General features: G+C 41.2%; 1 protein-coding gene across 4 annotated transcripts in view; it reads left to right on the top strand.

Moving 5' to 3' along the window:
- The window catches only part of vps13b (vacuolar protein sorting 13 homolog B), a 392,967-nt gene that overhangs the window by 123,242 nt on the left and 243,143 nt on the right, over nucleotides 1–26,582 (top strand). For all 4 annotated transcript variants that reach the window (XM_042490601.2, XM_042490600.2, XM_042490605.2 and 1 more), the window contains exons 20-21: nucleotides 12,141–12,250; nucleotides 16,420–16,552. In XM_042490601.2, coding sequence (XP_042346535.2) covers nucleotides 12,141–12,250; nucleotides 16,420–16,552 — 243 coding nt within the window. The remainder of the gene's footprint in view (nucleotides 1–12,140; nucleotides 12,251–16,419; nucleotides 16,553–26,582) is intronic.

Genomic DNA, 26,582 nt, shown 5'->3' with positions numbered 1-26,582 from the left:
AACAGTCTACAGAATAAGTCCAGTGTTACACTGTTATTAGCTCAGCCTGACAGCAGAATATGTGTGCATCAGCATAGTGTGTTTGTCGTCATGTGAAAGAGTCTGTGGGCTTTCAAACACGATAATGTTTTATATGAAGCCAGAGAGAGATAATTGGATGAGGAGGGGTCTTTGTCCCTCTCGATGTCGACTGTGTCCTGATGATAACTCTCAGATTAGAGGTTGTAGGATAAGTGCGGCCTGTCTGGCAGCTGCTGCTGCTGCTTTTCTGCCTTCAAAGATTCGTCCTTTTTTCCTCCCTTTCTTCTGTTCTTCCTCCCTTTCTCCATATATCTCTCCTTCCTTCCCCCCTCTCTCCTTTCTCTTTCCTCCCATCATTTCCTTTCCTTATCCCTTCTCCTCCCTTGTGTTCTTCGTCCCTATCCAAACCCCATCTCCCTCTCCTCCCTATCAGTCCTGTTGGTCTGCAGCAAGCCAGTCTGGGGAGAATTTCAAGTGTGTTTAGAGTAGCTGACTCATCACTGCTTTTGTGCCATGGTTTGTTAATGTAGGGCAGCTGATAGTCGTTTGGACGTCCTGTGTTGCAGGTGGCCTAAGCATTCTTTATTTGTGTGTGGGTGCATGAGTACATGTCTCTCTGTATGTGTGATGTCTGACTGTATTAAATACAGCTCTGACGGGTATAAACACCTCTTCCTTATCATCAGTGTGTGTGCAGACATGAGTGACAAACTCCAAAAACAAGACACACACTCTGGCTTTACTCTGCTGTCAGTGAGGAGTGTTCAAACCACGTCTCATTCAACAGTGACTAATTACAGGCCTGAGAAGCTAAGAAGATCTTCCTCTGAAGCTTTTGGACAAACACACACACACACACACACACACACACACACACACACACACACACACACGCACACACAGATAAAACTACATGTCCTTGGTGAGCTATCATGGTTGTCTGTCATCTAGACTCATGGAATTTGTAACACAAAGTTTCATACAACAGTGAGGACTTAAGGCTTAATTGACACACCAATGGTAATCCACCAAAATTGTCCCACTGTATCAGTTTAGCCATGACCTTCACTCCAACACTTAGACCTCTACGAATCCAAAACAGCCTATATATACTCCCTTCTTCGCTAACATGTCTTGGTATATTTTATCTCCATCTGCCAACTTGTAATTGTGCAGTTGTAATCATCCTATCTCTGTTTGAGCTCATCCCTCTTAGCGTTGACACTGCATTGACCCCCTTCCTGGATGAGGAAATCCAGCCAATCAGAACCAGTGTTTTATCGTACTTTACACCCCTTCCATTCCTCCGTCCCTTCGTTCCTGCATTGCAGCTAAAATAGCTCATCCTGAAACCATTAGACCAAATTGCTAAATGGTTCAAATGTGCAACCACTTAAGGCTTTGTCTTTAAGAGGAGTAATCTTCAATCTACTGTGGCAAGCAAGAAGAGGATGAGGTGGATAGTGGGAGCGGGAACTGAGATGGACCCACAGAGACTGAAGCTGAGGAAAATAGAGGTAGATAGAAGGAGAAGGGGTTAAGCGATATTAGCTATTACATGTAAACATCTCCCCACTTTTGTCTCTCTTTCCCCATGTGCAACTCATGTTTTTATTATTCTGCTGTTGGTTTGCATGAAAGTGCAAAATCTCCTTCAGGGGAATGTGAGAGGCTGACACAGTGTATTGAGGTTAATAGAGAGTAAAAACTCACATGCTCACACTTATTTTCTCTCACACACGCATACAGTACTTAGGCAAGCCTATGTGAGGGGCGGCTGTGCACGCACGCACACACACACACACACACACACACACACACACACACACACACACACACACACACACACACACACACTTACATATGTAGTGCAGGTTTCTCATGGTCATGGAAAGGCTGGAAAAGTCATGAAATTTCAGAGTCTTGTTTTCCAGGCTTTGGAAAGTCAAAGCATTAGTAAAATCCATGAAAGTTTTAGAAAACTCATGGAATTTTTTTTGTGTAATGAAATTTATTGCTGAAATAATCTTCCTCGGATAACCTTCAATGTAATATAACATGACAGCCAGTTTATTTGCTGTAGCTGTTGACATAATGCAATGCTAATGTGGGCCGACATGTGACAGTGTTTTGTTTACTATCATACATGTTTCTTCATTTTCTGTCTTCATTCTGTCTCTCCCTCCATGTGTACCAGCCAGCTGGAATTATGCTGGATAGAGTTTGAATCTGATATGTTTGAATAAGAGACAATTATGCTGTAACAGTGTGATTTAACATGTAGCGTCATGAATACCAAAGTTTCCATACCTGTACTATGCCCCGCTACTACTTTAAATGGTAAATGGTAAATGGACTATATTTATATTGCTTTTCTAGCCTCATTGACCACTCAAAGTGCTTTAACACTACATGTCACATTCACCCATTCACACACACATTCAAACAATGGTGGCCAAGGCTACTGTACAAGGTGCCACCTGCTACTCAGTAATCATTCACACACACTCACACAAGAGTAATTTGGGGTTCAGTATCTTGCCCAAGGATACTTCAAAATGTTGCCCAGAGGAGCTGGGGATCGAACCGTTGACCTTCTGATTAGAGGATGACCCATTCTACCTCTGAGCCACCCTCATGTATATGTATTGCATTTGGATGTAACAGTGTTCATGTTGTACACTGTGAATGGTCCTGGGAATTTTGTTATTGGTCCTGGAAAAGTCATGGAAAACCTTTGAAATTTTGCCCTTGAAAATGTGTGTGAACTCTGCAGTAATACTTTATAATATATAGTAAGAATTATATTATAATTCTTGCAGAGACCAACTGCACAAGCAGTTGGAAAACATGCTGCTATGTTTCCTCTGTGAAAACACCCCTTCGTCTAAACCATAATCAGTTCCTATAATTTAATTTATTTGAATACACACTCTCTTCTAAGAAAATACTAATTCCCTCTCTGGATCCTGAAGGCTTTTACAAGAACTTTTCTCAACACTTTGTGTTGTGTAGGTTTTCCAAGGGAGAAATCCTCTGGTGTACAGAAAATTATATGTTTTCCCCACAATTCTGGCAGCAGCAAGTACGTTTTCTTTGGAAGCCCAGTAGCTAACATGAGCTATAATGAACTGAACATCTAAGGAAAAAAGCATTTTAACACTGGCTATGCTATTTTATTGATCTCTGTGGAGCACAATGCAAAAATGCCTCATCAGTGACCGCTTATCACCTACACCGTGGCCAAAACTGAAGCAGTTGAAAGAGTATCTGAAATGAACTTGACTTCACTTATTGACCAAACAGACAAGTTGCTTGACAGAAATACTCAGACCAGGTGACTGGATAACAGCCAGACCAGTAGACAGATAGATACAGTACGTAGATAGACAGACCAAAGGAGAGGAACCGTTGCATATTGCCGTGCAAACGTCAAATTCTTCAGTGCAGCATTCCCAGCTTCCTGAATGACCCCAAATCTCAACCAGAGAACTTTGATCTGTCACTGAGATCGTTACTAAGTCTACTGAACTGACAAAAGGCCAAGCTGAAAGACTGAGAGAACAGAGATTCTGCAGAGAGGTGCAGAGGCTTGAAGTAATTGAAGACAGGATCTTGTCCTCAGTTGTCCTGCGTGCTCTCCAGAAAGCTGAGGGCTGTGGAGAGAGCTGAAGAGGATGGTTGGAGAGGATGGGGTTAGACAACCTCCATCTGGTTGTTTGTTGCAAAAGACAGCTGGATCATGAGGCTGGTCAGTTTTTGGATGGAGACAGAGGACAGGAGAGGAAACTACCGGCGCCATGATATTTGAGAAGAATAATAAATAAATAATAGAGTATAAAACTTAATCAGTGAAACCAAGAAAGGGGAGGTGATGTCACAAAGAGGAAAGAGAAGCCACATTGTCCTTGTTTAAGTGTCAAGCAAAAAAAAAAGCAAATTAAATGCACTCCCATCAGCTAGGTTCAACCAAGAGGTAACCTCCGAGGCTGAAAACTGAAATGTAGATATGCCAAAAATTGCAGTGCACTGAATGGCCACTTGAGGCTGCTCCAAAAAAAAAGACTGATTCCCCAAAGACCCCCATGTTAAAATGCTTAACTTTACTGCAGAAATAAACATGTTTCTAGCCTAGGACAGGAAAAAAAACAGTTATGGTTTCTATAGCTAATTTTAACACTCCTGACAACTGTGGTGGCACATTTACATTTTATTAAGGCTTAAAGTAACGCATATTTAAGTGCAGGTGGTGACATCTCAGAATCTACATCCATTATTTATATAGTCTATGGGTTCAGCCAAATACAGCACATACAGTAGGCCACTGAAAAATAAAATCAGAAATAATATAGCAAAAAGAATTAGATGTTGATTGATTGTCAGTTCTTTTTACTGTGATTTTATTTGTTTGTGGCAGTTATTTTGTCTATCAAAGTTTCTACCATCAAATTTAGGCCATAATATATGCTGTTTAATGACATGGTAAACAGTATTTGATTGTCGTGTAACCACAGCACATCCCTTGTACAAACAAACATTTCAGAACTTCCAGAGCAATGGTTGAAATGTTTTGCATTTATGTCGGATCAATTTTGGGAATCTAAATCAAATACGGCGGGAGTTTTCAATACGACCCAGACTGAGAAACAAAATAAAGAAGAATGAAAGGTCCTTTCTTGCAAAGACTCAAGACTGATATTTATAACTTTAAATTTTGTCAAAATAAAGAAAAAGGTTTGCAAAATGTCAACATAAAATGACTGTACATGCAGATATGCAGGAAGTACACTTCAAGTGTTCTTTCTTAGACAGCATGCTTGAGGTTCCCTGCCTGTAAGTTACAGAACATTACTTTTCTGCTGTGTGTTCACTTGGATTTGTGTGCATCTGAAGCTTCAGTAAATCTCCCTCTCCTAGTCTTAATATAATACGATGATAGACCTATATCATTATCTGTTTGACAGAGTATTTCCTCTGCTTTTTAATTGCATAACTTCTCTATGGACATTTTTAGCCTCAAGAGTATATGAAATATCCAGCTATATTAAGTAAACCTCAAATATTGCCATTTCCGTAAGACTTTTCTATTTGTTAAAAATGTAATTCATATAAGAATGCTTGGAAGGAACCCTAGCTAACGACAGACATTAAATTGCTTGGCTCCCGCTCTGCTCATGACAAACTGAGAGAACTCAGCTTGAACTGTAGAGAAAGCCCATGAGCCAGCTGAATGATAGCAGCGATAAGGAGTTTTCAAGGTAACTATGCAAAACTGAAACTGTCTGTGGGAAAGCAGCAGCAGAAGCAGAAGTCTGTTTATTTTAATGAGCTCAGAAGTGTCTCTCCTGTTTCTCTTACATTACACTGGGGCTCATTTAGAGTTCACACAGTGCACTGTATGTCCATGATGGATATGGTAATGATACATTAATGCAATCAGGACTAAGTCTGTTTTGTCTCTCATTAAGAAGGCTAGCTATCTTGCTGACAAGGGCCAGGTCATATTTGGTCGTGACTTTAAGCATATTCCTTCGGTGTGATTTGAAGCGAGGGAGACAGCGAGTGTGTATTTTTGTGGGCATATCAGGGAAATGGTGGAGGAGAGAGAGGATAGGGAGAGAGATAACAGCTGGAATAGTCCAAATCGGGGCTGCTTGGGTTGCAGCAGGGGCACAGGCACCAATTGTGCACTGTCTGGTTGTCTTTTCAACACCATGAGAGTTGATGTGGATTTATGACAGCAAGGACTCAAGTAGAAGGGAGATATATTTGGCTACAGAGCCTCTCATCAACATATGGAGCTCGACAGAGCTGCCGTTCTGCTGCTTCCAACCCCTCATCTGGCCTCATCACTGCTCCACAGTATATACTAGGGATGTGCATAAGTCAACTTTTCCATGGTCAAATATTTTGCATGTGTTTTATTTTGTTATTCAAGACACAATTGTAGAATTTGTACACATTGTAGACTAAAAAACATTCAGGCTTGAATTTGGCTTGAATTGCACTTCAGAGGCACTTGCTAAACCCTTTGAATCCTTAGCATATATGCTTGATTTCTTTCAAAGAAGAAGGCATCTTTAAAAATTACCAACACATTAATGGACAATAGCACAGAAAAATAACCAAGAACAAAAAACAAAAACTTAAAGAACGTTAAAAAACGGAAACAATCTGAAAAACTGCTTAAGAGTTATAATAATTCTGTAAAATAATTTTAGATATTACATTTTGATCATATTAAATATGGTTCTCTTGAGAATTTTCCCTATCTTTAAAAAAAATCTATTAATCTTTTGCAACTTGCAGAAAATGTCTTGCCAAGTTGCTCATTGCCTTTTTTCCTGTTTTTTTTTTTTTTAAAGGAATCAAACCAATTTGCTCAGGTTTAAAGGTTTAAATACTTGTGAAAAGCATTTGAATGCAGCACCAAAAAGTGATGTTGATCCAGCTTTCAAAGGGTTAGATGATGTCAAAAGATGACCTTTGTTTGGCTGTGCTGGGATTCCTTCAGATCTTGCAGAAATCAGCCTGAGATATATTTTACTATTAGTGAGTTTCCTCTAATCAAATGTCAAATATAATTTTTTTGTGTTGTGTTGCTACTGTTGAGTCAAGCACCACCCAATGCTCTCCAGACAACAGCACAGCAGCGTGGTTAGTGCTTTTGTCTGGATTCGAACATTAGTCTGAGAAATGTGTCAAGTCCACAGCTTATAACCATGAGTCACCAAACGCAGCAGATGGGAAAGAAGGAGCCTCAGTCCTGATGGGAACAGGCATAGATCTCTCTCTGTGGATGAGATACAGCCCTGAGCTCACCACCACATACATAACCCTCCGTGTGCACGTTTTGACATGCATGCGTTCTGTGCTGTATACACATGCATGCATGCTGTATATCAGCGTGTGTAGTCCATGCACAGTTTTGAATTACGCAGTAGATGTATATGTACATGGACCTTTCAACATGCATGTAATGTAGAAGCACACACACACACACACACACACACACACACACACACACACACACACAAACATTCTTTTACTACTTATCCAGACTTGGCCGTGTGTGATATTTCCGGTTCGCAGGACTTTGCATGTATGGAGACTTACTGTAGTCATCCCATAAATCATACAGATCCATGGCCAAATTCTGAGGCCCTCTCACTTATCATGTAGATTAGGAAAATGACTTTAAAAAAGCTTTCTCATCATCCACTGTTTTATATGTTCTCTCTGTTCATGGACTATATCTCTGTCTTCTCTGTCTGTCTTTGTCTTTCTCTGTTTTTTCTCTCTCTGAATGTGTGCCTGTCCGTTGGTGTATTTTTAGGTGTTTCTCTGCTTCTGTCACTCCATCTCTCTCCCCGTCTGCCTTTCAGTGACTCTGTTGCTGGCTGAATCACTCTCCAGCTTTCTTCCTGCCTATTACTGTTACTGTACCCACAGCCATAGTCAACCTTTACGAGGTGGGTCTCGCCTGTCAGCTGCAGGCTACCGCAGTTGGGCCATGTTGAAAGACACACGCACACACACACACTTACGCATGTACGCTTATATTCTCTTAAAACCACACACACACACACACACACATACACAGACACACATATACTGTGTACAGGCATCCAGCACAGAGTTGTATGGGCCCAGAGTGAGAGCAGGCTTTCCGTAGGCCAGGATCTGTTTCCAGTCAAACTTGCCTGTGTCCTTCCTGAGCCCCTGGGCTCCTGCGGCGGGATTGCCCCTGGGCCGCTGGGTCACAGCACGGCAGGGGGAACAGAAGTACAGTGAATGTGTGTCAGGGACTGGTTTGTGTGTGTGTCTGTGTGTGTGAGAGAGAGCAAGAAGGTGTGTGGTTTCATGAGTCAGTGTCTGTTAACTATCCCGCAGTGTGCACATAAATGGATACAAATAGAAACACTTCCTTATGCTCACTAAGACATGTACACACTTTTACCATACACACACACAAACACGCTGTTCCTTGCACCCACCCACACACAGCTGAGTCCCTTTTTGGTGGTGACAACAGCTCCAGCTTCTTTCTCTCTCTCTCTCTCTCTCTCTCTCTCTCTCTCTCTCTCTCTCTCTCTTTCGCGCACACACACACACACACACACACACACACACACACACATTCATAGTCAGACACTCACACACACACACACACACACACACATTCATAGTCACAGACACTCACACCAACACACACACTAGTAGAACACCTGTCGGGCTGCATGGCTCGCTCCAGGACACCTTCGAGTCATGAGCTCATCGGAAAAGCAATTAAAGGCAGCGTAGGCCCCGCACACTGGCGTAATGTTTTGTTTTGCTACTTGGCTTCAAAATTAACCAAACCTGTCAGAAGTCATCTGGCTGACGCGGGCTGGGCTATATTTATTTATTTTCTGTTGGAGAAGCTGGACGCAGGGTCCCAGTGCTGCCTCCCGTCCAACAATGAAGCGATTCTGAGGGGGCGATTAGCTGGCTTGAACATGAATCCTCCCCCTGCCGTCTACCTGGGGGGTGAATGGTGAGCTCGCCCCACCTCTCGTTGCCTGTCTGTAACTCTGATGGTGGGGTCACAGCCCTGTAGTCGGGAGGTCGTGCCCTTTGTAACCCCAATCAAGACTTTGGTTTCCACTGTGGGACTTGGTTTTTGAACTTGCACTGACCTAACCGCTCCCAGTTTATTGAATTTCATGCTTGCAGTGACTGAACAAAAGCAGATTTTGCATTCAAAAATGTCAATGTATAAACGACGTAACCTGATAAAAAAGACAATATGAAGACAGAGAGTTGTGTGGCTGATAGGTTACTTGGTCTGTTGGCCCAGAAAAGAAGAGACCTGCAGAAGAACCTATACAGGACTTAAAGGTTAGAGGCCTTCTCTGAGTCTGCTCTAATGCTTGACTGTAGCCTCAGGCTGTGAGCAGCCCGATGTCAGACAGCCGTAAAACAACACCAGCAGCCCTGTGCTCTCTTTTAACTCTACTGGTCTTAAGAAAAAAAACACCTTTGACATTAATAGGTCCACTGTGGGTGAGTCAAGGTAAGTATGTCTTCAGATGCCTGCACGGACATTTTTGTGGTTGTGTGTATTTTCAGAGTCCAGGCCACTAAAGCAGTTTTCTGGTGTTTTCTTGAGGAATCATTTAGGAAGTAAGAAAAACACCTCTGTTATCATTGTCATCACGTTCGGTAATTACCCACATGCCACCCTGTTAGAGCAGAGAAAAACAACAGTTAGCCTGCTGCCGAGGTCACCCTCTAAGCATGCCTGGCTGTTTCATGGTGCTGCACGCTTCAAAGGAGGTGTCACTCTCCGGCAGTTAAGTCAACACAGTGATGAAACAAGAAAACACAGTTTGGATGGTAAAGCCTTGGTCTTCAAAGCCTGGTAAGCCAGGTCAACACATATTTTGTTTCTGTGTCACTGTCAAAACTGGCAGAGGGAGAGAGGATTGTTTGCTCTGTTAATTTCAGAAAGAGAGCTTTCTGAGTAGTGTTGTGATATATCAAAGTAGTCATGGCTGTCATTGGTAGAAGCCAAACACACGACACACAGTCACAATAAGATGACAGCTGCTGGCATGACTTTTAAACACTGCTCATACAATGCCAGTTACCTCAGCTTTTAACTTATTTCAGCAACCAACTTACTGGACTTTAATACACTCAACAAGTCAGCTCCGTTCATCTGATGATGAGGCAATTTTGTTATAATGGAAACTTACATGTGTGGGTTTTTTTGTGATCATTGCAATGGAAATGCTTTCTGCACTGGCTTTGGCACTGCAGAGCATCCACTACCACACCAACAAAAGCGACCTCTTCTATTTTCTTTGTGACTGTTCCACGTTGAGTTTAGGATGAAAAAGCTGGTGGCAGCATAGTGTGCATGTTGGCTTTATAAAATTGATGCTGTGTAACCTGCTTTGGTTGAGAGACTTATCTGCAATTAGGCATTTTATATATTTTGATTTGCTCATTTATCTCTCTAATAAATGTTAAATAAACAACTGATCTACTAAGTAATATGATTTATTGCTCTATGACTCATTTCTGCTGAATGTGCTTTGTCGTGCGCAGTGCATCCCATAGACCACAATTTAGGCTCAATTTATTGAATACATCTTCACTACTCAGCCCATTCCCAGCCTTCTGGGTCCTATACCGCTCACGCTGTTCTGGGCTATGATGAAACCACTTGAAGTCGGGCCCCAGCACTACAGCCACAGCCAAAGCCTATTAAGCAGCCACACTGTGGTATAGGAGTTCAAGCCGCAGGGCTGAGGTTATGATTCTTCGTCAGCATGAGGGGGAGAGAGGTGGATGGAGGATGACGAGGAAGGGTGGAGGTACGGTTTCACAAGGAAGGGTAAAGAGGGGTGAAAGAGGATAAAGGGGGGCAAGGAAGGATGGAAGAAAGAGTAGATAGATTGCTATGAGGAGGTAAAAATGAGTAACACAAGAATTAAGTCTTAGAATGAAATTGAAGCAGGGACATATGTTAGCAAAGGAAGACAAGGAAGGTGTAGATGGGAGGGGAAATAGAAACAGAAAGAAAATAGACAGATGTATGAAGCAATAAAGGAAGAGATGTGAGTTAGTGTGACTTGATCCAATGAGAGAGTTCCCCGTTTGCCCAGAAAGGATTCCGTGCCAGTAATAAACCGTAGCTGACATGCACCTGGTGAATAATTATCAGCCATACACAGACACTAGTGCTAACACATGCGTGCGTTACACTGTACTGTGGTGCACACACACCACAGACTTACACACACACACACACACACTTTTGACTCTACTGACACGCTCATTTCACATCGTTCATGATTTCAGTCATTTACTTCATACTGCAAACACACACACATACAGGCTCACAGGCCACAAATCACTGAACGTTGTAAAAGTGGAGCAAATTAGAGCTGTTTTATTTGCATTGTTCACAGGGAATAAAGGAGGAGGGAGTTATTCCTGCCAAGCTGGTGTAACAAAAATATGTGTGTGTGTGTGTGTGTGTGTGTGTGTGTGTGTGTGTGTGTGTGTGTGTGTGTGTGTGTGTGTGCGCGTGTGCGTGCGTGTCTCTCTCTTTGAGTATGTGTGTCGAGGGAGAGTTTATAATTGTGCTTTGTCCATGCTTTGGAGACTGTTAGGCAAAGCAACAAGCAATCAGGCTTTGTTGGAGTTAAAATGCACACACACATTTACACATTCACACTTACACACTTGCAGCTTCGCCTCAGGGCCTGAAACAGAAGACCGGGGTCTTGTCCAAAGCTCCATTAAACTGCTGAAAGTCCGTCTAGAGCTGAAACATCCTCCTATCGTCATGCTGGGACATTCCACGGCACGCCAGAGACCGTGCGCTAATCCTGCCGGCATGGGAATCATTATTGATAGGATCCTAATGCATTACCTCAGGGCCCGCTTATTGTTGGTAAAGATTATTATTTAAGAGTAAACCAAAACCCAGAGAAAGTCTCGAGTTTCATAGAAATTTATCAAAAGAAAATGTTATTCTTGGCTTAGTGTGATACCACTTTGAACAGAGCAATTGAAACAAACCGTGCTCCTTGCAGCGCTCCAACAAGCAGACTCGATACCCACCAGCAGGTCATTAGGACACCGTGTAAACTGCGCGGGAGTGAAGGAACCTGACTCTCAATCTGAGCAGATTTGCCCTAAGTCACTTTCACTCGTTGCTTATTACCTTACATTGATTTCAGTGATCCATATCGATGTGCCTCCTACTTTGCAGAAATAATAGCAGCGACAGCATAAGAACATTTTTGTCTATGTGAGTTCAGATAGTTTCCACTTGAGTCAATCATTCTGCACATCTCTTGATCTCGATCCCATTGAATTAGTTGATCACAGAAGTTCAGTATTGTCAAATCTCTGATTGAGTGTGTTCAAACAACTGGTCTGGTTCTGTGAGCAGTAATGTTGATTTTGTAAAGGCAAGACAGATGTACAGTTTATCCTTTCCTATCAGTCTTTTGTTTTTTGAAAAACTGCTCCTTTATCAAGGCTTTGGTTTTTTTTCTTAGAGTTGCATTATTAAATCTCTGATCTGTTGTTTTTCTTTTTGTTTGTGTTTTTTCTAGGTGCAGTCCTGCTGGTCAGTGTTCAAGGCATAGCTGTCAACGTGGACCCAGTTTTCTGCACATGGCTGCTGTACCAGCCTCACAAAGGGAGCAACAGGCAACAGCAACAGGTTATCTTCATGTTGTCAGACAAATACCTCTATTTCTCCTCCTGGCCCATGAAACTAGGTTGTCTATGCAGAAGAAAAACATTTGGAAAACAGATTTGTAGCATTTGCTTTTGCTCAAGAGGTACAAAACCGACAACTATCAGAATACGTTGCACCACGAAAGACCAATAAATGCTCCATTTGCTAGGTGACATAATGAGAACTTGCCCATTTGACACAATGGCAGCTGGCTGGTAACAAACATCTCGTATTACCAGTTAAAGGGCAAGCTAAAATATGTTTCTGAAAACATTCAAGGTGAGAAATCTTGATTAAAATTTGATCAGTTCTGCTTAATTTTGCAGTTTGATCTAATTTTCTTTTGGCCTCTGTTTTCACAATACAGGAAAAAGTATGGTGCCCATTTCCTGTTCACAAACTCTTGCTGTTATAGCTTCACAGGGTACAAAAATATGTTCCTCAAAATCTGTCAGATGAAAAAATGGCAGTGCAGAAACATCATCATGATTTATATTTGATAAGCACTGCCTAGTTTTACTATTATTATCGGATTTCAATCTGAGTTAGAGAGAGACAGAGAGAGAGGAATGGGTGTGTCTCTTGATGCACTTGTATACACTTTGTGTCCTCTATGGTGCCATGACTGGTGGACAATACAAAAATGTGGAAGTACAGCCTGTAGTTCGAGCAACAGCCCGAGAACCAGAGAAACTCTGCCAAATGACGTTTTGGGTCATGTGATGGAGTTTTGCCGTGGGGGAAGAAGTGAGATATAGGCAATGGTTAGATCACGGAAATTTACTACAGCTTATTTGTGCATACTATCCACGTTGTCATGATACAAAGCTGGTTGAAAATTGGCAAAGTATCCCTTTAACTTGTATATGTAATTTGTACCTTCAGCATATACTAGTGTTGCTTCCATTCTAAGCTGCTCCGGATAAGAGCCTGAAGGGAATGTAAATGTCTCCCTCCCTCCCTCTCATTCCCAGCTACCTTTTTCCATGTGCTCTGCTCCCTGTCTTCCATCCACTCTCTCTCTATTTATTTGACAGGGGTCATGGTGATGGTTATGGACATTGAATGCTCTGTGCCCACACTACACACACTCAAACACACATACACACATGCAGACATGCTCATTTTGATTGCCTGGGATATAGCACAGGTTCACCCCATAAAGGCACATAAATATATATATAGTACATGAAAGTATCATATTGTAATACTTTAAATGTTTTTTTTTTTTCAACAATTTGCTCTGTTTCATGCCTCCTGCAGTTTGGAAGGGCTGTCAGCATGTATGTGTTTGTGACAGGCAAAGAGAGAGGGAGTTAATTGCACCAACTCCTAACTCTGGAGGTTATTGCTGTACCGGGGTAAACAGATGTTATGAGTTGAAGTGCAGCCAGTGTGAAGGATACACAGCACTGGCTGCTGTGTGTGTGTGGACATGCTGCAGCAAAACGTATGATTAGTGTATTTGTGTTCATGTGTGTTTCTACCTCTGCTGGCTGTCAAGGCCTGGTGAGTTTAGACAAGGCCTTCAACTGAAGGCCACATAGCAGCCTGTGAAGGACAGAGGAGAGGATATTGACTGGTAGGGTCAGGATGGCAGGAAATAATGAGAAAGGATGTAGGATGGATGGACACAGGGACAAGGACATGTGTGATAAGAAGAAAGGAATGAGGAGGGATTTGGTACTGTAGCACAGAACAAAATTAAATTATAAAAAACGCAAAAAAAGTTTAGAACACAAGTGATAGTATGAAGATGAAGCAGAGTCACCGACAATGGAGATTGGAGGCATATGGGGACATGGTAGAGAGAGCAGAGGATAGATGCGGAAAGAGGTGAGAGGGACCATTTGGGAAAACAACAGAAATGGAGAGAGGAGACAACAGGAAAGGGGAGAGTACAGGCAGCATTAAGAAGGTGCAGAGAAAGCAGAGGAAGGATGAATTCAAAGTCAACTGAAACTACTAGAGTGAGCAGGAAACCCAAACTCACAGGCCACAAATCAGAAAAGTAGAGGGAGATGGTTAAGGAAGCGGGTAATGAAGAGAAAGGGAATAAGAGGAAAAAAGGAGTTTGAGAACCAAACATGCATTTGCCTTGGCTGTTTCCACCACTACTCAGTGTGTGTGGTAGAAGGAGTTAGCTCATACTATGTCATCCACCAGGAATGAGCGATGGTCATTGGGTAAGGTACCTGCTTTTAGCATCGAGTATTAAAATTTAGCCGAGCACATATTTTCCATGAAATGTACAAACTGAATTATATAACTTATTTTTTTAACCATTTAGCATTTTTCTTGAACATTTGAACTTACAAAGCACTCATATGGCTTGTCTATACAAAATTTTCAACAATTCCTCCATCTCATACAACTACATAGGTCAGCTGCCCCCACCAGTGGATGACAGAATAGCTTGTATCTGACCATTAATAGTTGCAGTTTTAAACACGTGATTAACATATTGAAACTGCAGCAGTTGCACCAAAACTATATGGTGAGGTTTTGACAGCAAAACTCCATACGCCATGCAACATGTTCATATATGTCACGTGACAACATACTAGAACATACTATGATATATTGTTAGCATAATTCATCACCTTGACTTTTGGTTTCACATGGAAAACAAACCACAGTTTCCTGGATGAATGTTTTTTTGGCATTTATTATGGTTCATTTTTTGATATGACAACTATAAACAGAAAGACAAATAGATAGACTGGAAAGGCAGGAGCAAGAGAAGGATGACATGTAGCAATCGAACATGGGCTACAGCCTATGTGGAATGTGCACTCTACTACTTGGGCTGGAGTTCACCCCATTCAGCGCCCCTTGTTTGAACCTCTCGCCTGCCCTAAGCTGACTTAGTCGTCCTTATACTTCTTCATCCAACTTCCTCATTTCCTCCCGTAATAATTACTAGAGTTCACTGCCTAACATAAACGTTACTATGGATTGTAGTCTCTGCTTGCAAAAACTGCCTCCATGGTCATATGTTATTCTAGTGTAATGTGTACTCTGTAAATCAGTACAGCTTTGAGTTGGGTTTTTTTTTCTTCGACATTTGCATTTGTTGTTTAAGACTACAATACAGTATTTGTGTATGCAATAGGTGTATTTGGAAGTCTTTTGAGCAGCCTCCAAGCAGATCTTTAACAGACCTGAATATGATTTTCGAGTCAAACGTGACTTTGGGCAACTAACCTACTGGCCTACAGTATTTCATTCACCCTATGTTAAGTTGCAAAAACCTTAGAGGGATTTGGCGTCATACCTCAGTCAGTAGTTTCAAATACTAATGTAATTTGGGGGCCCATTTTTAATCTTACCACAACCAGCCTTTGGGTCCCGACCCAGTCATTGAAAAACAACTGCATCAGTGTGTGTGCGTGTGTTTACACAGGCTGCAGTACGTGGTTGGCCTGCAGCCTCGTGCAGCTGCATCATAGCGTAGTGCTGCCGCTGGCTGATGCTAATGGGGTTTCCTTATTTCAGACCAACCTTCCACTCTTCTGTCTTTCAGCCATCTCTCTGCCAGCCAGCCACAGTGTGTGCGTGTGTTTTTGTGTTTTTGTGTGTGTGTGTGTGTGTGTGTGCGTGCGTGCGTGCGTGCGTGCGTGCGTGCGTGCGTGCGTGCGTGCGTGCGTGCGTGCGTGTGTGTATTTGGCTTGCCAGCAGCATGGGAGACTGCTCAAAAACAACAGGGAGCTGTCACTAGTCCTTGTTGGTCTTGGAGGCCTCTGTTGTGTTCCACTGCATTTTTCTTTTCTCTCTCAGCCTCCTTTTCTGTCTTGCTTTGCGTTATACATTGTGTCTACTGATTTACCCAAATGTTTAAAGCTATCAAAAGCTGTCAGGGGGTCAAGACCTTATTAACACAGAACGGTGATTTTACCACACAGAAAAATGTTCTGATAATTTGTGCTGTGACTCCTGATAATATGTGCTTTTTCAGAAGACATATTCAGTGGAAATGGCTCATTCTGCTCCTGCTGTCAATCTCTTTTTTATTTTTCATTTTCAAGTTTTTCAATAAAAGTTGAGCTCATATGCATATTCAGAGGAAATGCTGTAATGTTAAAATAAAACACAATATTTCCTTTCCTGTGGCCTCATATGTGCTCTGTCATGCTGTGATGTTATTTCAGACTCCTGGTTCAGTTGCCATGGCCAAGAGGAGAGAGGACGAGGTGTCTGTAGGCAGCACACCACTGGCCAAACAGCCCTCCAACCAGGCCTCAGACTATGCCAGCAGCCCGATCAAAACTAAGACAGTGACAGGTAAGTTTACCAACCCTAAGCCACAGGTATAATATTGAAGATATTACGGTGACACAGCACCTCACACAGTGACGTAACATTAACTTCCATGCAGCCGAGAGGTTTAGACACGTAAAGGGAACAGGGTTGTAAACTATCTTCTCTCAGTGTTTATTTTCAGATGAGTTTTGTGCAAAGATTAATGTCCAAATGAAAACTGCAATGACATTTACTCATCCCTTGATATTGGCAATAACTATCACTGTTTCTATGTTTAAGGATATGGTCTTTCAGTAGTGGAATAACAACAATTTACTGTATTTAACTTTGTTTCTATGCAATGAAATCACGTTACTATGTTGTTACATAACACACTACAGCCTGCTGACACCTGAGTGAACCCGTTTCTCAGAGGACACCACATATCCAGGCATGTCCTCCTCTGTTTTCCTCCTCTGGTAGTATTACTGTGGGCTCTGGATGCCCAGAATAGATGAGTGGCTTGGCTGTGCTGAGCCTTCCTCAACGCCAGTTTTCCGCTTTCTGGGACCCCCCTGTTCAGGACAAACACGTTCAGTGCGCACACACGCACACACACAAATCCACCGAATACATGTATATATCAGCACACATACATGCAGACACATACATACAAGCAGGCACATTTACACTGTACATGTACACACCTGTGCATGCTACACACAGACACTCTCACACACTTATTTAGCATTGATGTGGCCCTTTCAAAGATCCTCTCCAAAATTTTTCCATATAAGTAGGAAATTTTGCCCCCTTTGAAAGAAGATGGACAGTTTGGAGATACACAGGCGAGGAGGACGGGGTTGAGGGATAGACCTTGTTCCGGACCTCGCAGTCACAGATGTACCCGCTTGCTTTAGTGTACACACTGCAAAGCACAACAGTAATAATCTTAAGCTTTTAGTTTATTATTAATGGTGGCAGGACAGGTAAGGGAAGTATTTAGTTACTGACAATTCATCAAAATGTACTGCAGAAAGACCTCGCAATAATGGTATATTTTATCACTGTGAGGAATCTACAGTCATAAAAAAACTACCTGCAACACGAACAAGGACACACGTATTGTACAGTACAAATGTATATACTGTATATGTGTATAGATATATATATATATATATATATATCTGGGAGGATGGCTGGAGCAGTCAGTCTGTTAAGGAGCTGTTCATGACACAACACAGAGCCTTACTGACTGCAGAAATGGTTTTCATTTAATACTCGTGGTCTATTTATGAACCTATTAGCCCACCTCTTCTCTCTCGTGTTCCCCTATAGATATTTAATTAATGTGATCCAATGGAACATCTTGGCTCGCCTCAGAGTTTAAAAAACGAGTAAATAAATAAACACGTAAAAAGGCTTTCCAGCCTCTACTGTTTGACTCTCACAGTGTTTAGGCTCCAGGTCCTCTAAACACTTTAACGGTTGAAGCTTTCTCTGCCAAAGCATCATAGTGTAGAGTCAGGGGAAATAAGCAAGTGGTTGTTTGTCTTTTTTTTCTTCTTTTTTTAAGTCCCTGGGAAATGGGTTCCCAGCAGGAGTGATGAATCCCTGTTTTGGGTGAAGTCATCCTGTAGCTGTAAATAACATTGCATGTCTATGACGTCCCCCTCATGTCAAGTGTTTTGATAGGAAAAATGCTCCTTTGACATTTCGCAGTCTAAAAAAAGGCCATTAGGGTTCTTTCCTTGCTTGCTTTTAAAGCTCACAGCTGAAAGGTCATGTCGCCTTTTTTCTCCCAGTTTTCTCTCTCTTCCCAGTTTCATTCAAACTTTGCACTAATGGCTTTTCCATACTGCAGCATCTTAGCTTACTCACATCTCAACAGTATATTCTCTCATTAGGGGTCGTCAGTAAACAGTCACCTTGGCTCCAACGCTGCACACAAAGCTAAATCAGGCTGTAACTTGTCAGCCACACTCAACCAATTGGAGTACACTGGCTATCAATGTGCCTGGCCTCCTGTCCACTAGCTGTTTATCTCTGTGACGGCTCCTCTTGTTTTTCTGTCTGAGTAGCAGTCTGTTTGTCTTTCAGTTAAGTTTTTCACATTTTTCTTTCTCAGTCATGCTGAGAATGCCTGCATTTTTGTCAGTGTCTGTGAGGGCTGAGTATCGGTGTGAATTGGACCAAAATAATCCAGCACTGTCTTTTGTTTTTTGAAAGAATTATTAGTTTAGTTTGCCAAGATGCAACTAAAACATTCAAATTTTTTATGTAAAACTTCAATTAAAAGCTGAACCCCATTGAAATGCAGGGTTGCTTTTACTATGTGGGTGTGACTACATGTTTTGACAAATAAGTGCAGGTCATTAAAACCTAAGGTCTGGTTGCTAATGATGCTGCAAAGCAATTCACCTTTATAAAAATTATTCAGATGTAAAAAAAACTCTTGAAGCCTGTAAGTCCTCAGCTGCCCTCTGGAGCCAACAGTAGTTAGCTGCTTAGATTGTGCATACAAATATAAATGTTTAAACTTTTGTCAGTATGGACATGCTGCACATTGTTAGTTCGGATAGATTCTCCAAAATTCAATCATTCAGTGAATTTTACTGAGACCATGAGCACCAAGTATAATTCATTTAGATTTGATCGCATGGTAAACAAGAGACACAAAAAAATATGATATCTTTGTACAGGTTTCAAAATATTGTGCCAAAGGACTACAGTTGACTAACACTGGCACATTTACAGAAATGTTGATTAATGTCTGTTGTCCTTATAGATAAATTAAATAAAACATCCTAACTTTAAAGCTGTAATAAAGTCTGAATGTGTCCATTCCTAGATTATTTATATTCCTCTAGTCCATAAGGGTCCTCCAATTAAAAAAACTAAAACAGGTTTTCATAGAAAATCATCCTAGTTGACAATAATGTTTTAATAAGACAAAGAGAGATGGCTGTAAATCGTGTGCCATAAGACGAGTGTCGTGATGCTCTCTGTCTCTTTATCTCTCTCTCTCAGTGTATAATGAGGTTAGTGTAGATGCTCAGTCTGTCGGAGCTAGATCAAATGAATGATTCATAATTAGTATATAATTAGATAACCTAATAGCTTTATTTTTATGAAGGTTTTTCACATCTTTGCTGAGCAAGAGTTCTTTGTGAAAGAATTTAAAATGCCCATTCCATATACAAAAATATGCCGACCAAGCTCAGTGATTGAAGCAGATAAAAACGTGGGCTATTAATTAAGTCTCACAGTATAATACATGCCGCTCCATTCACATTATGGGTGTCAAATTTTCAAACATTAAGGATAGTGGTATTGGCACTGGTATCATATTTTTTTATATACAATTCCCAACCCTAGTGTCTACCATACAGGTGTTTGTAAATGACTGAAAACAAATGGATTTTAGAATTAGCTGAGCGTGTTGGCTGTTGAAATGTTAAGTGGTCAGCACATCTGGCCTGAAATTGTGTCTGTTGCAGTGTTTGGTGTTAGATCTATTTGTATAAGGCATCTCATTGTTGGACTGCATTAGTTAGGTAGAAACATATACTGAGTCAGACTCAAGCTCTTTCTTATCCAAATATTTCTCTTTTGAAGTGAAAACAAGACATTGGTAACTAGGTGCTGGTGCTGTATTTTGTTGAAATTCAACCCTCTGTGCCCTGACTTTAACACTCTATGTAGGAGTAGAGCTTGTAAGTAAATGAATAGCATCTTCTCTGGAAATTGCTGCGGTGTTACAGGAGTAGATGTAATGAAAAGTTACAAATTGTTTCCGCGAGCAATCAGAATAAGAAAAGGGCAGAGGCATTTAGCCCTTGTGGTTTTAATCATGGTGAAACAATAAGCCTCCCTGCAGTCAGAAGATCTTTAAAGACTACGGCTCAACACCACAGAAGACTTGCAGCACAGCAGGTATTTTGTTTCCTTTGTCCCAGAGCTCCAGGTCCACCTAGCTTGCGTTGCATAATAATGCATCCTTCCTGCAATTAACTATTTAGTTTTTCCATATTCGAAGATGACTTTATGTCTTGGGCCATGAATGAAAAATGTGAGCTCTTCTTGGGTTGTTGGATTGTAGTGATACTTGATACACTTTTTCAAGATTCATAAATTAAAATGCTGTTCCACCTCATTTCTCTTAATAATACATTGTTCCTGTGATTAATTGGAGAATGATAAATGAAATGTTAATTCTTCATATTCCCCAGGGTTGACTGGCCATTCTAGGGTGAATAGTTGTTACACAGAAACTTGATATGTAGACAGATCCATCCTGATAGTTAGCTCCCCTAAGGGCAAGAGTTGTTTAGCCAAGATTTTTATGGAAAGAGCTATTTGCTGAGGCAGCTCAGGTAAAAATCCACCCCAAAAAGGAATTTACATATGTAAACCCCATAATTGTACACAGTCGAACTAAAGTGAGACATGTTAGAGCCAGACCCCTAAAAGGCTCAAGGTCATGGGAATAACATATGTGGATTCTGTTGTTGGGGTGGATTTTCTCTTGTAAAGCCCCCAACCCCCCCCCCCCCGTAACCTCATGAGAAGAGCTGCTGACATCTAACATGTTATCATTGGAATTAGGCTCTCTAAAGATGATTTATTAATTGCTTTACCATGTGTGGAGCTCACTGTGAATAAGGAGCTGGATGTTTAAGCAGGAGGGAGATGATGGGACCTCTGCTGCTGTGTAAAAAAATAAAATAAAATAAAAAAAAAATTCCATCCAGGGTCAGCCCTTCAATCCAACTTAATTATTAGTTTTTCATGTTTGCCTGCGGTGTTTATACTTTGTTGACTGATAGCTGGACATAAAACTGTCGTCTGCTTTTTCTTGTCAGCAGGATGCTTTTCAGCCTTAAATCCATTTAGACAGAGCCAGTGATTTCTGATGGATTTTTCAGAATCTATTTGCAATTGCTGCGTGTTTACCCCAGGACATCTGATCCAGCTGTTTAGCTTAGGTTGACACAATAAGCTGTAATGATTTAGTAAAGGGTAACGCTAATGTGAATGTAGCTGAGAAATGGCCGTAGCGTCTTGATGGACCTTAATCTCATCAGCTGTGACAGAGCAAGGTTTTCAGGCAAATTAATAACTGCCCTGAGAAATAAACCGTGTTGTTGTAAGAAATGAATTGAAATGGTCCAGCTCATTTTCCACCATTTTTTTTCTCTTCTTCTTTTTGTTAAATTATCATTTGGCATTTTCCTCAATACCTCTAATGTTCTTGTTTTAACGTTACTTCAAATAAACGTCCAGATATGTGACAAGGTCAATTTTTAGTTGCGTGTTTATTGCCGGCATATAATTTCTCAGGGGACTCTAAGGGGGTTGTAATCACTGCAGCAGACGTTTTATTTTTCACTCTTCAGTCATCTATTTAGGTAAACAGAGGAGAGATGTGCAGGTTGTTTGCCAGTTGGAATCAACACGTGTTCAAACTGCCATTCACAGAGATGCTGGGGGAATAAACACATAAGACTGGCTCAGGCTCAACAGGGGCAGCCCGCCAACTGGCCTGCCACTGGTGCTGCTAGTCCACTGACCTTCAAGAGAAGACGTCATGACGTTCTTATAGGAACCATAACACTGGTATTTTGTTGCAAATCAATTTACTTTAAAGGGACAGTTTGTATCTTTTAAGTGGGGCTGTACTTGTCCCCTCCCTAGGTTGGAGAAGCAGGCAGGAGCACTATCATGGAAATATAAGAAATATTTTAACTGCTTTTCTTTGACGCAGATAGGTGTTTATGACAGGAAGCTGTTAACGGCTTCAGTTTCCCATTTGTGCTCTGGTCAAAGCCACCGGACTCCATTTATTAAGACAATAATTGTAGCTCACTGAATACAGGATCTACTGTTCCACAGCTGCCTCAATTCGTTAGTTCATTTGTGTTATTGTGTGACTTTGGTGAATGCAAACTAACTCGTTTAAACACCAAACACACACAATAACACAAACTAACTACCAAATTCAGACAGCAGTCGACAGGCAGCACTTGCGCGCCTTCAGTTTCCCCCCAGAAAATAGCTGTCTGACGATGATGTAAAGCATTAAAAGTATTGTCAACATATTCTTTCATTCGTGACAGTGCACAAGAGGCGGGGTGCAACCTGGACAGGTCGCCAGACTATCACAGGGCAGACACACAGAGACAGACTATTCACACTCACATTCACACTTGCAGCCAATTAACCTAACCTGCATGTAGGGATGACACAATATTTGATTCAGTCGTGTAATATGATAAAAAAAAAACATGCACAATAAGTAGATTGTGATGAATTTCCATTATTAGGATAATTGTGGCTTGCTAAAAGCAGAATCTTAAAAGGACAGCTGAGTGACCAACAATAAAAGAGACTGACAAAACAGGTTACATATGCAGCAATTTCAAAATCCTAATTAAGCACTGTCATATTTTTTCCCTTTTATTGTAGTTTTTCACTACAAAGAACGTACCACTAAAAAAATGATATGTGTCCTATCTGTGATGCAATAAAACTAAATGTTTTTTTTAACAAAATGCAATGTAAAGTCAGGCATATTTAAGCTACATTTTAAGACTTATAAGCATGTTTGATTATTATCGGGATAATATCATAAATCGCTATTATTTTCATGACATGAAACTTTCATATCGTCCCATGCCTACCTGCATGTCTTTGGACTGTGTGAGGAAGCTGGAGAACCTGCAGAAAACCCATGTTGACATGGGGAGAACAAAAAAACTATGCCCAGAGTTTTCATTTCAGTATAGCGTACACTTAAACTAATTTTGATTTTTTTTTTCAGTGGCTAAAAATGTTTTGCTTCTGACCCCCATTCATGTCTTACAAATTAAGTTTTTTCTTCCTTTCATGCTGCAACAATTGAACAGCAATTGTAGTCCAAACTTCCTCAGTACTGCTGAAAGTGCCATATTGGAGTGCACTCAAAAAACAACAAAATTCATCTTCCTGTAGAAACTGTATCAACGGCAGTGTACTGTTTCATCTGATTCCTCCCTGGGTCCACTACAATGAGATTTTCTGCTCCAGGATACGTACTGTTCTGGCCCCTGGCCCCCCTGAGACTCTCTGAAGCCCGCCGTGCGCGCTCCAACCATGCATTAAAGTGGTCAATTCAAAAATATAAGTTAACAGTTTTCATGTCCAGAGTGTGGTTGTTTGAAATACTATTATAAGATTAAATGACCCGATGTGCTGGATCTATGGAATATTGATATAGAGCGGTGTTTTGTTCCGCCTGATTATAAATTGGCCAGAGCAGTCTTTTTCTGTGCCTATTGATTATCATAGTTTTCCACTGGAGCTATTGATTTCCCCACAGAAATCACCTCAGGGAATTACAGAATAAATCATAATCCACTGGAAGAAAATCATTTTCAGAGCTTTTAGCAGTTCAAAGCCTCCTCAGAACAATTGCACTCGCTAGATGTCCCTGCTTCCAATTGGCCATTTGAACGCATGCCTGGCACTTTTATGATGTAAAGAGAGTGTTATGTTGTTTTGTTACCACATTCAGCCTAGCTACAGTTTCGTAGTAATCAAGGGGGACTTTCCTTCAGGCTCTTGTAAGGTGCCTGTTAATGTGTAGGCAAATGTACAGAGACACACAGAACCAGTTCACTGCAGATCATTTCCCAAGAAAGCACTGAGGGCAAGGTGATATCATACTGGAGCTGTGGGGCTGCCCAGCTCGGATCTCAGAGCCCACATCCACTCAACTCCATTTGGCAACAAGATATTTCACTCTCTCTTCCTCTCTGGTTTTGGTCATTGCACATGTTAAATATACACAGTACATGTTACAAAACACCACTGACTTACAGAACCAGCACTGGCTGAATTGGACTGAAGCCAGTTCCGGTGGATGAGACTTTGACTTTGACCACTGCACAGGGTAAAAGATATTCTAGATATTTTCATGTTAGTAAAGACACGTCTGCAATTAAGATTGGATCTCCATCACATAAGGAATCATGTTTCGCTCTGAATCGGTTTGTTTTTTATTATGGCATATACTCTGTGCACTGTAAAAAAAATTTCAGCAAGGTTGTTTTTTGTGCTGAAAATTGTTTTTTTCAAAATTTCCCTTTTTCATAATTGTGTGGCTTCGGTTGGCTTTTAGGATAGCAAATACTTCTGGTCAGCTTTTCTAGTCAAAATATATGGTCCGACTAAATATCCTGGTGCATACATGAGAGGCTGGTGTTTTTGACTTATTTTTTTAAAAAATCAACACAAGACAAAAAAATGTAACTTGTGTCAAGGATTTGTTTGAGGGTTGCTTAGGAACATCATCAGAGGTGCTAACAGTTGTTTTTGTGTGATTAGGCTTTACAAGAATGGCCGCGGAACAGCGACTTTGAAAACAAGTCGTTCCTCCTTCGTTTGAGGTCGATTTCTGTCTGCCCGCACAATTACGCCACAAATTGGTTCACATAAAACTAGCCTCTAAGTATTTTCTTTATTTGTCCCTAATGAATGTTCTTATTGGCAGCAGCTCTGTGTCTCTGATGGAGAGCCTCCCGAGCTTCTCATTGTTCTCTAACATCTACCAGAGTAATGATCTCACTGGCTTTTCTTTTCAAGCCTAAAATTAGCCGTTGGCGCTCTGAGAACATACTTCTTCTGCTGAGAAACCTATCCCGTAACCTGGCTGAGCTTCTTAAAGGTTGGAACCAGCACTGTTGTCTTAGTTCCTGTCTGCTAGTGGTCTGGATAATGGGATTTGATATAATGTTTGCTGTTTACAGGGAGGACCTGATAGAGAAAAAGAGACATGGAAGCATTTGTATTGTTTATATTGTCAATCTTAAAGGTAGAAGACAATACATGGTGGTAGTCTAGGTTGTGGGCCTCCCAGAAACTTTCCAGCACTGATGATTTCTCTGTGATATCAACCGTGGTGCATCAGCAAAAAGGTTGAGAACAAGAGAGAAAGTCCAGATTTCATGTTTGAGAGACATATCTTCTGGGAAGACATTTATTAATATGTTTTGAAGAAAGAAACGGCAGAGAGAAACTAATATATACATTTATAGACACATATTTAAAAGACAGAGAGAACTGATGAGAGGATTTCAGGCAGAACTACACAGTCATACATAACTTTTATCCAAGCCCAAGTAGCCTGATGGAAGTCAGGCAGGTTTTTATTGGCTGCTGCACACTTTTCAGAAGGGGATAATATTTTCACTGTGGAGTTATTTATATAGTTTAATTTTTCTGGTAAAGTCAATAATTTATCAAGGTAATGATGGTTGGAGTAGGGAAAGAAAACAAGAAAAAGGAGGAATAATGAGATAGGAGGCCCCCCCTGAGAAGCATGGTTGTAGTCTGTAGGGGACTGGACTCGCTAGATGAGAAAGTGTTTGGCCCCTGCACACTGATGAGCCCGTACAAACGTCTCCCTGACTTCCAGGGCAGACAGAACAGTCTGTTGGGGATTGATTTGTCCTTATGTATCCCTTTTCTGCTTTCATGAATGATAAGGGTATTAGGCCTTGTGGATGTTGGCTGTGGTTTTTGAGGTTGAAGTGAGAGGAGCAGCGAGGGAAGTCGGGGTTGAGTTGTGGTTCATCAGACGTAGCGTGGATTAGTGCGCAGGCTGGAAGGGGGCTTAGTTCAGATGACAGAGGAACATGAGGGGATTGGAAACCGGCTTGAGATGATTTCACAAGAGACGTTTCAAAGGGTCCTGGTGTCACACTTAGAAGACATGTCTTCTTGTTTTCATTCTTTACATGTTGCGTCACGGTCTGGCTGGCAGAAGCTCTCTCTTCCCCTCGCCTCTTTTTTAGATAAGTATCTCCACTGTATATTGTATAGGTTGGATAGCGATGTTGTGTATGATCGGGCTGAACTCTGATGATAATGATGATGATAATGATGATGAAAGTGATGACGATTGCCATGGGAAATGTGTGTGATCCTCTTCTCGCTTTCCTTCCTGCCAGAGACATCAGAGGTTGTCTCCACATGCCTGAAATGAAAAGTTTTCCCTCCACAACTACCTTGACTAGTTAGGGGACTTCCT

This window comes from Plectropomus leopardus, chromosome 11 (genome assembly GCF_026936395.1).
Source record: "Plectropomus leopardus strain MGB_pleo_1.0 chromosome 11, ASM2693639v1, whole genome shotgun sequence".
Classification (NCBI taxonomy): domain Eukaryota; kingdom Metazoa; phylum Chordata; class Actinopteri; order Perciformes; family Serranidae; genus Plectropomus; species Plectropomus leopardus.
This window is presented reverse-complemented; position numbering and strand designations above follow the sequence as displayed.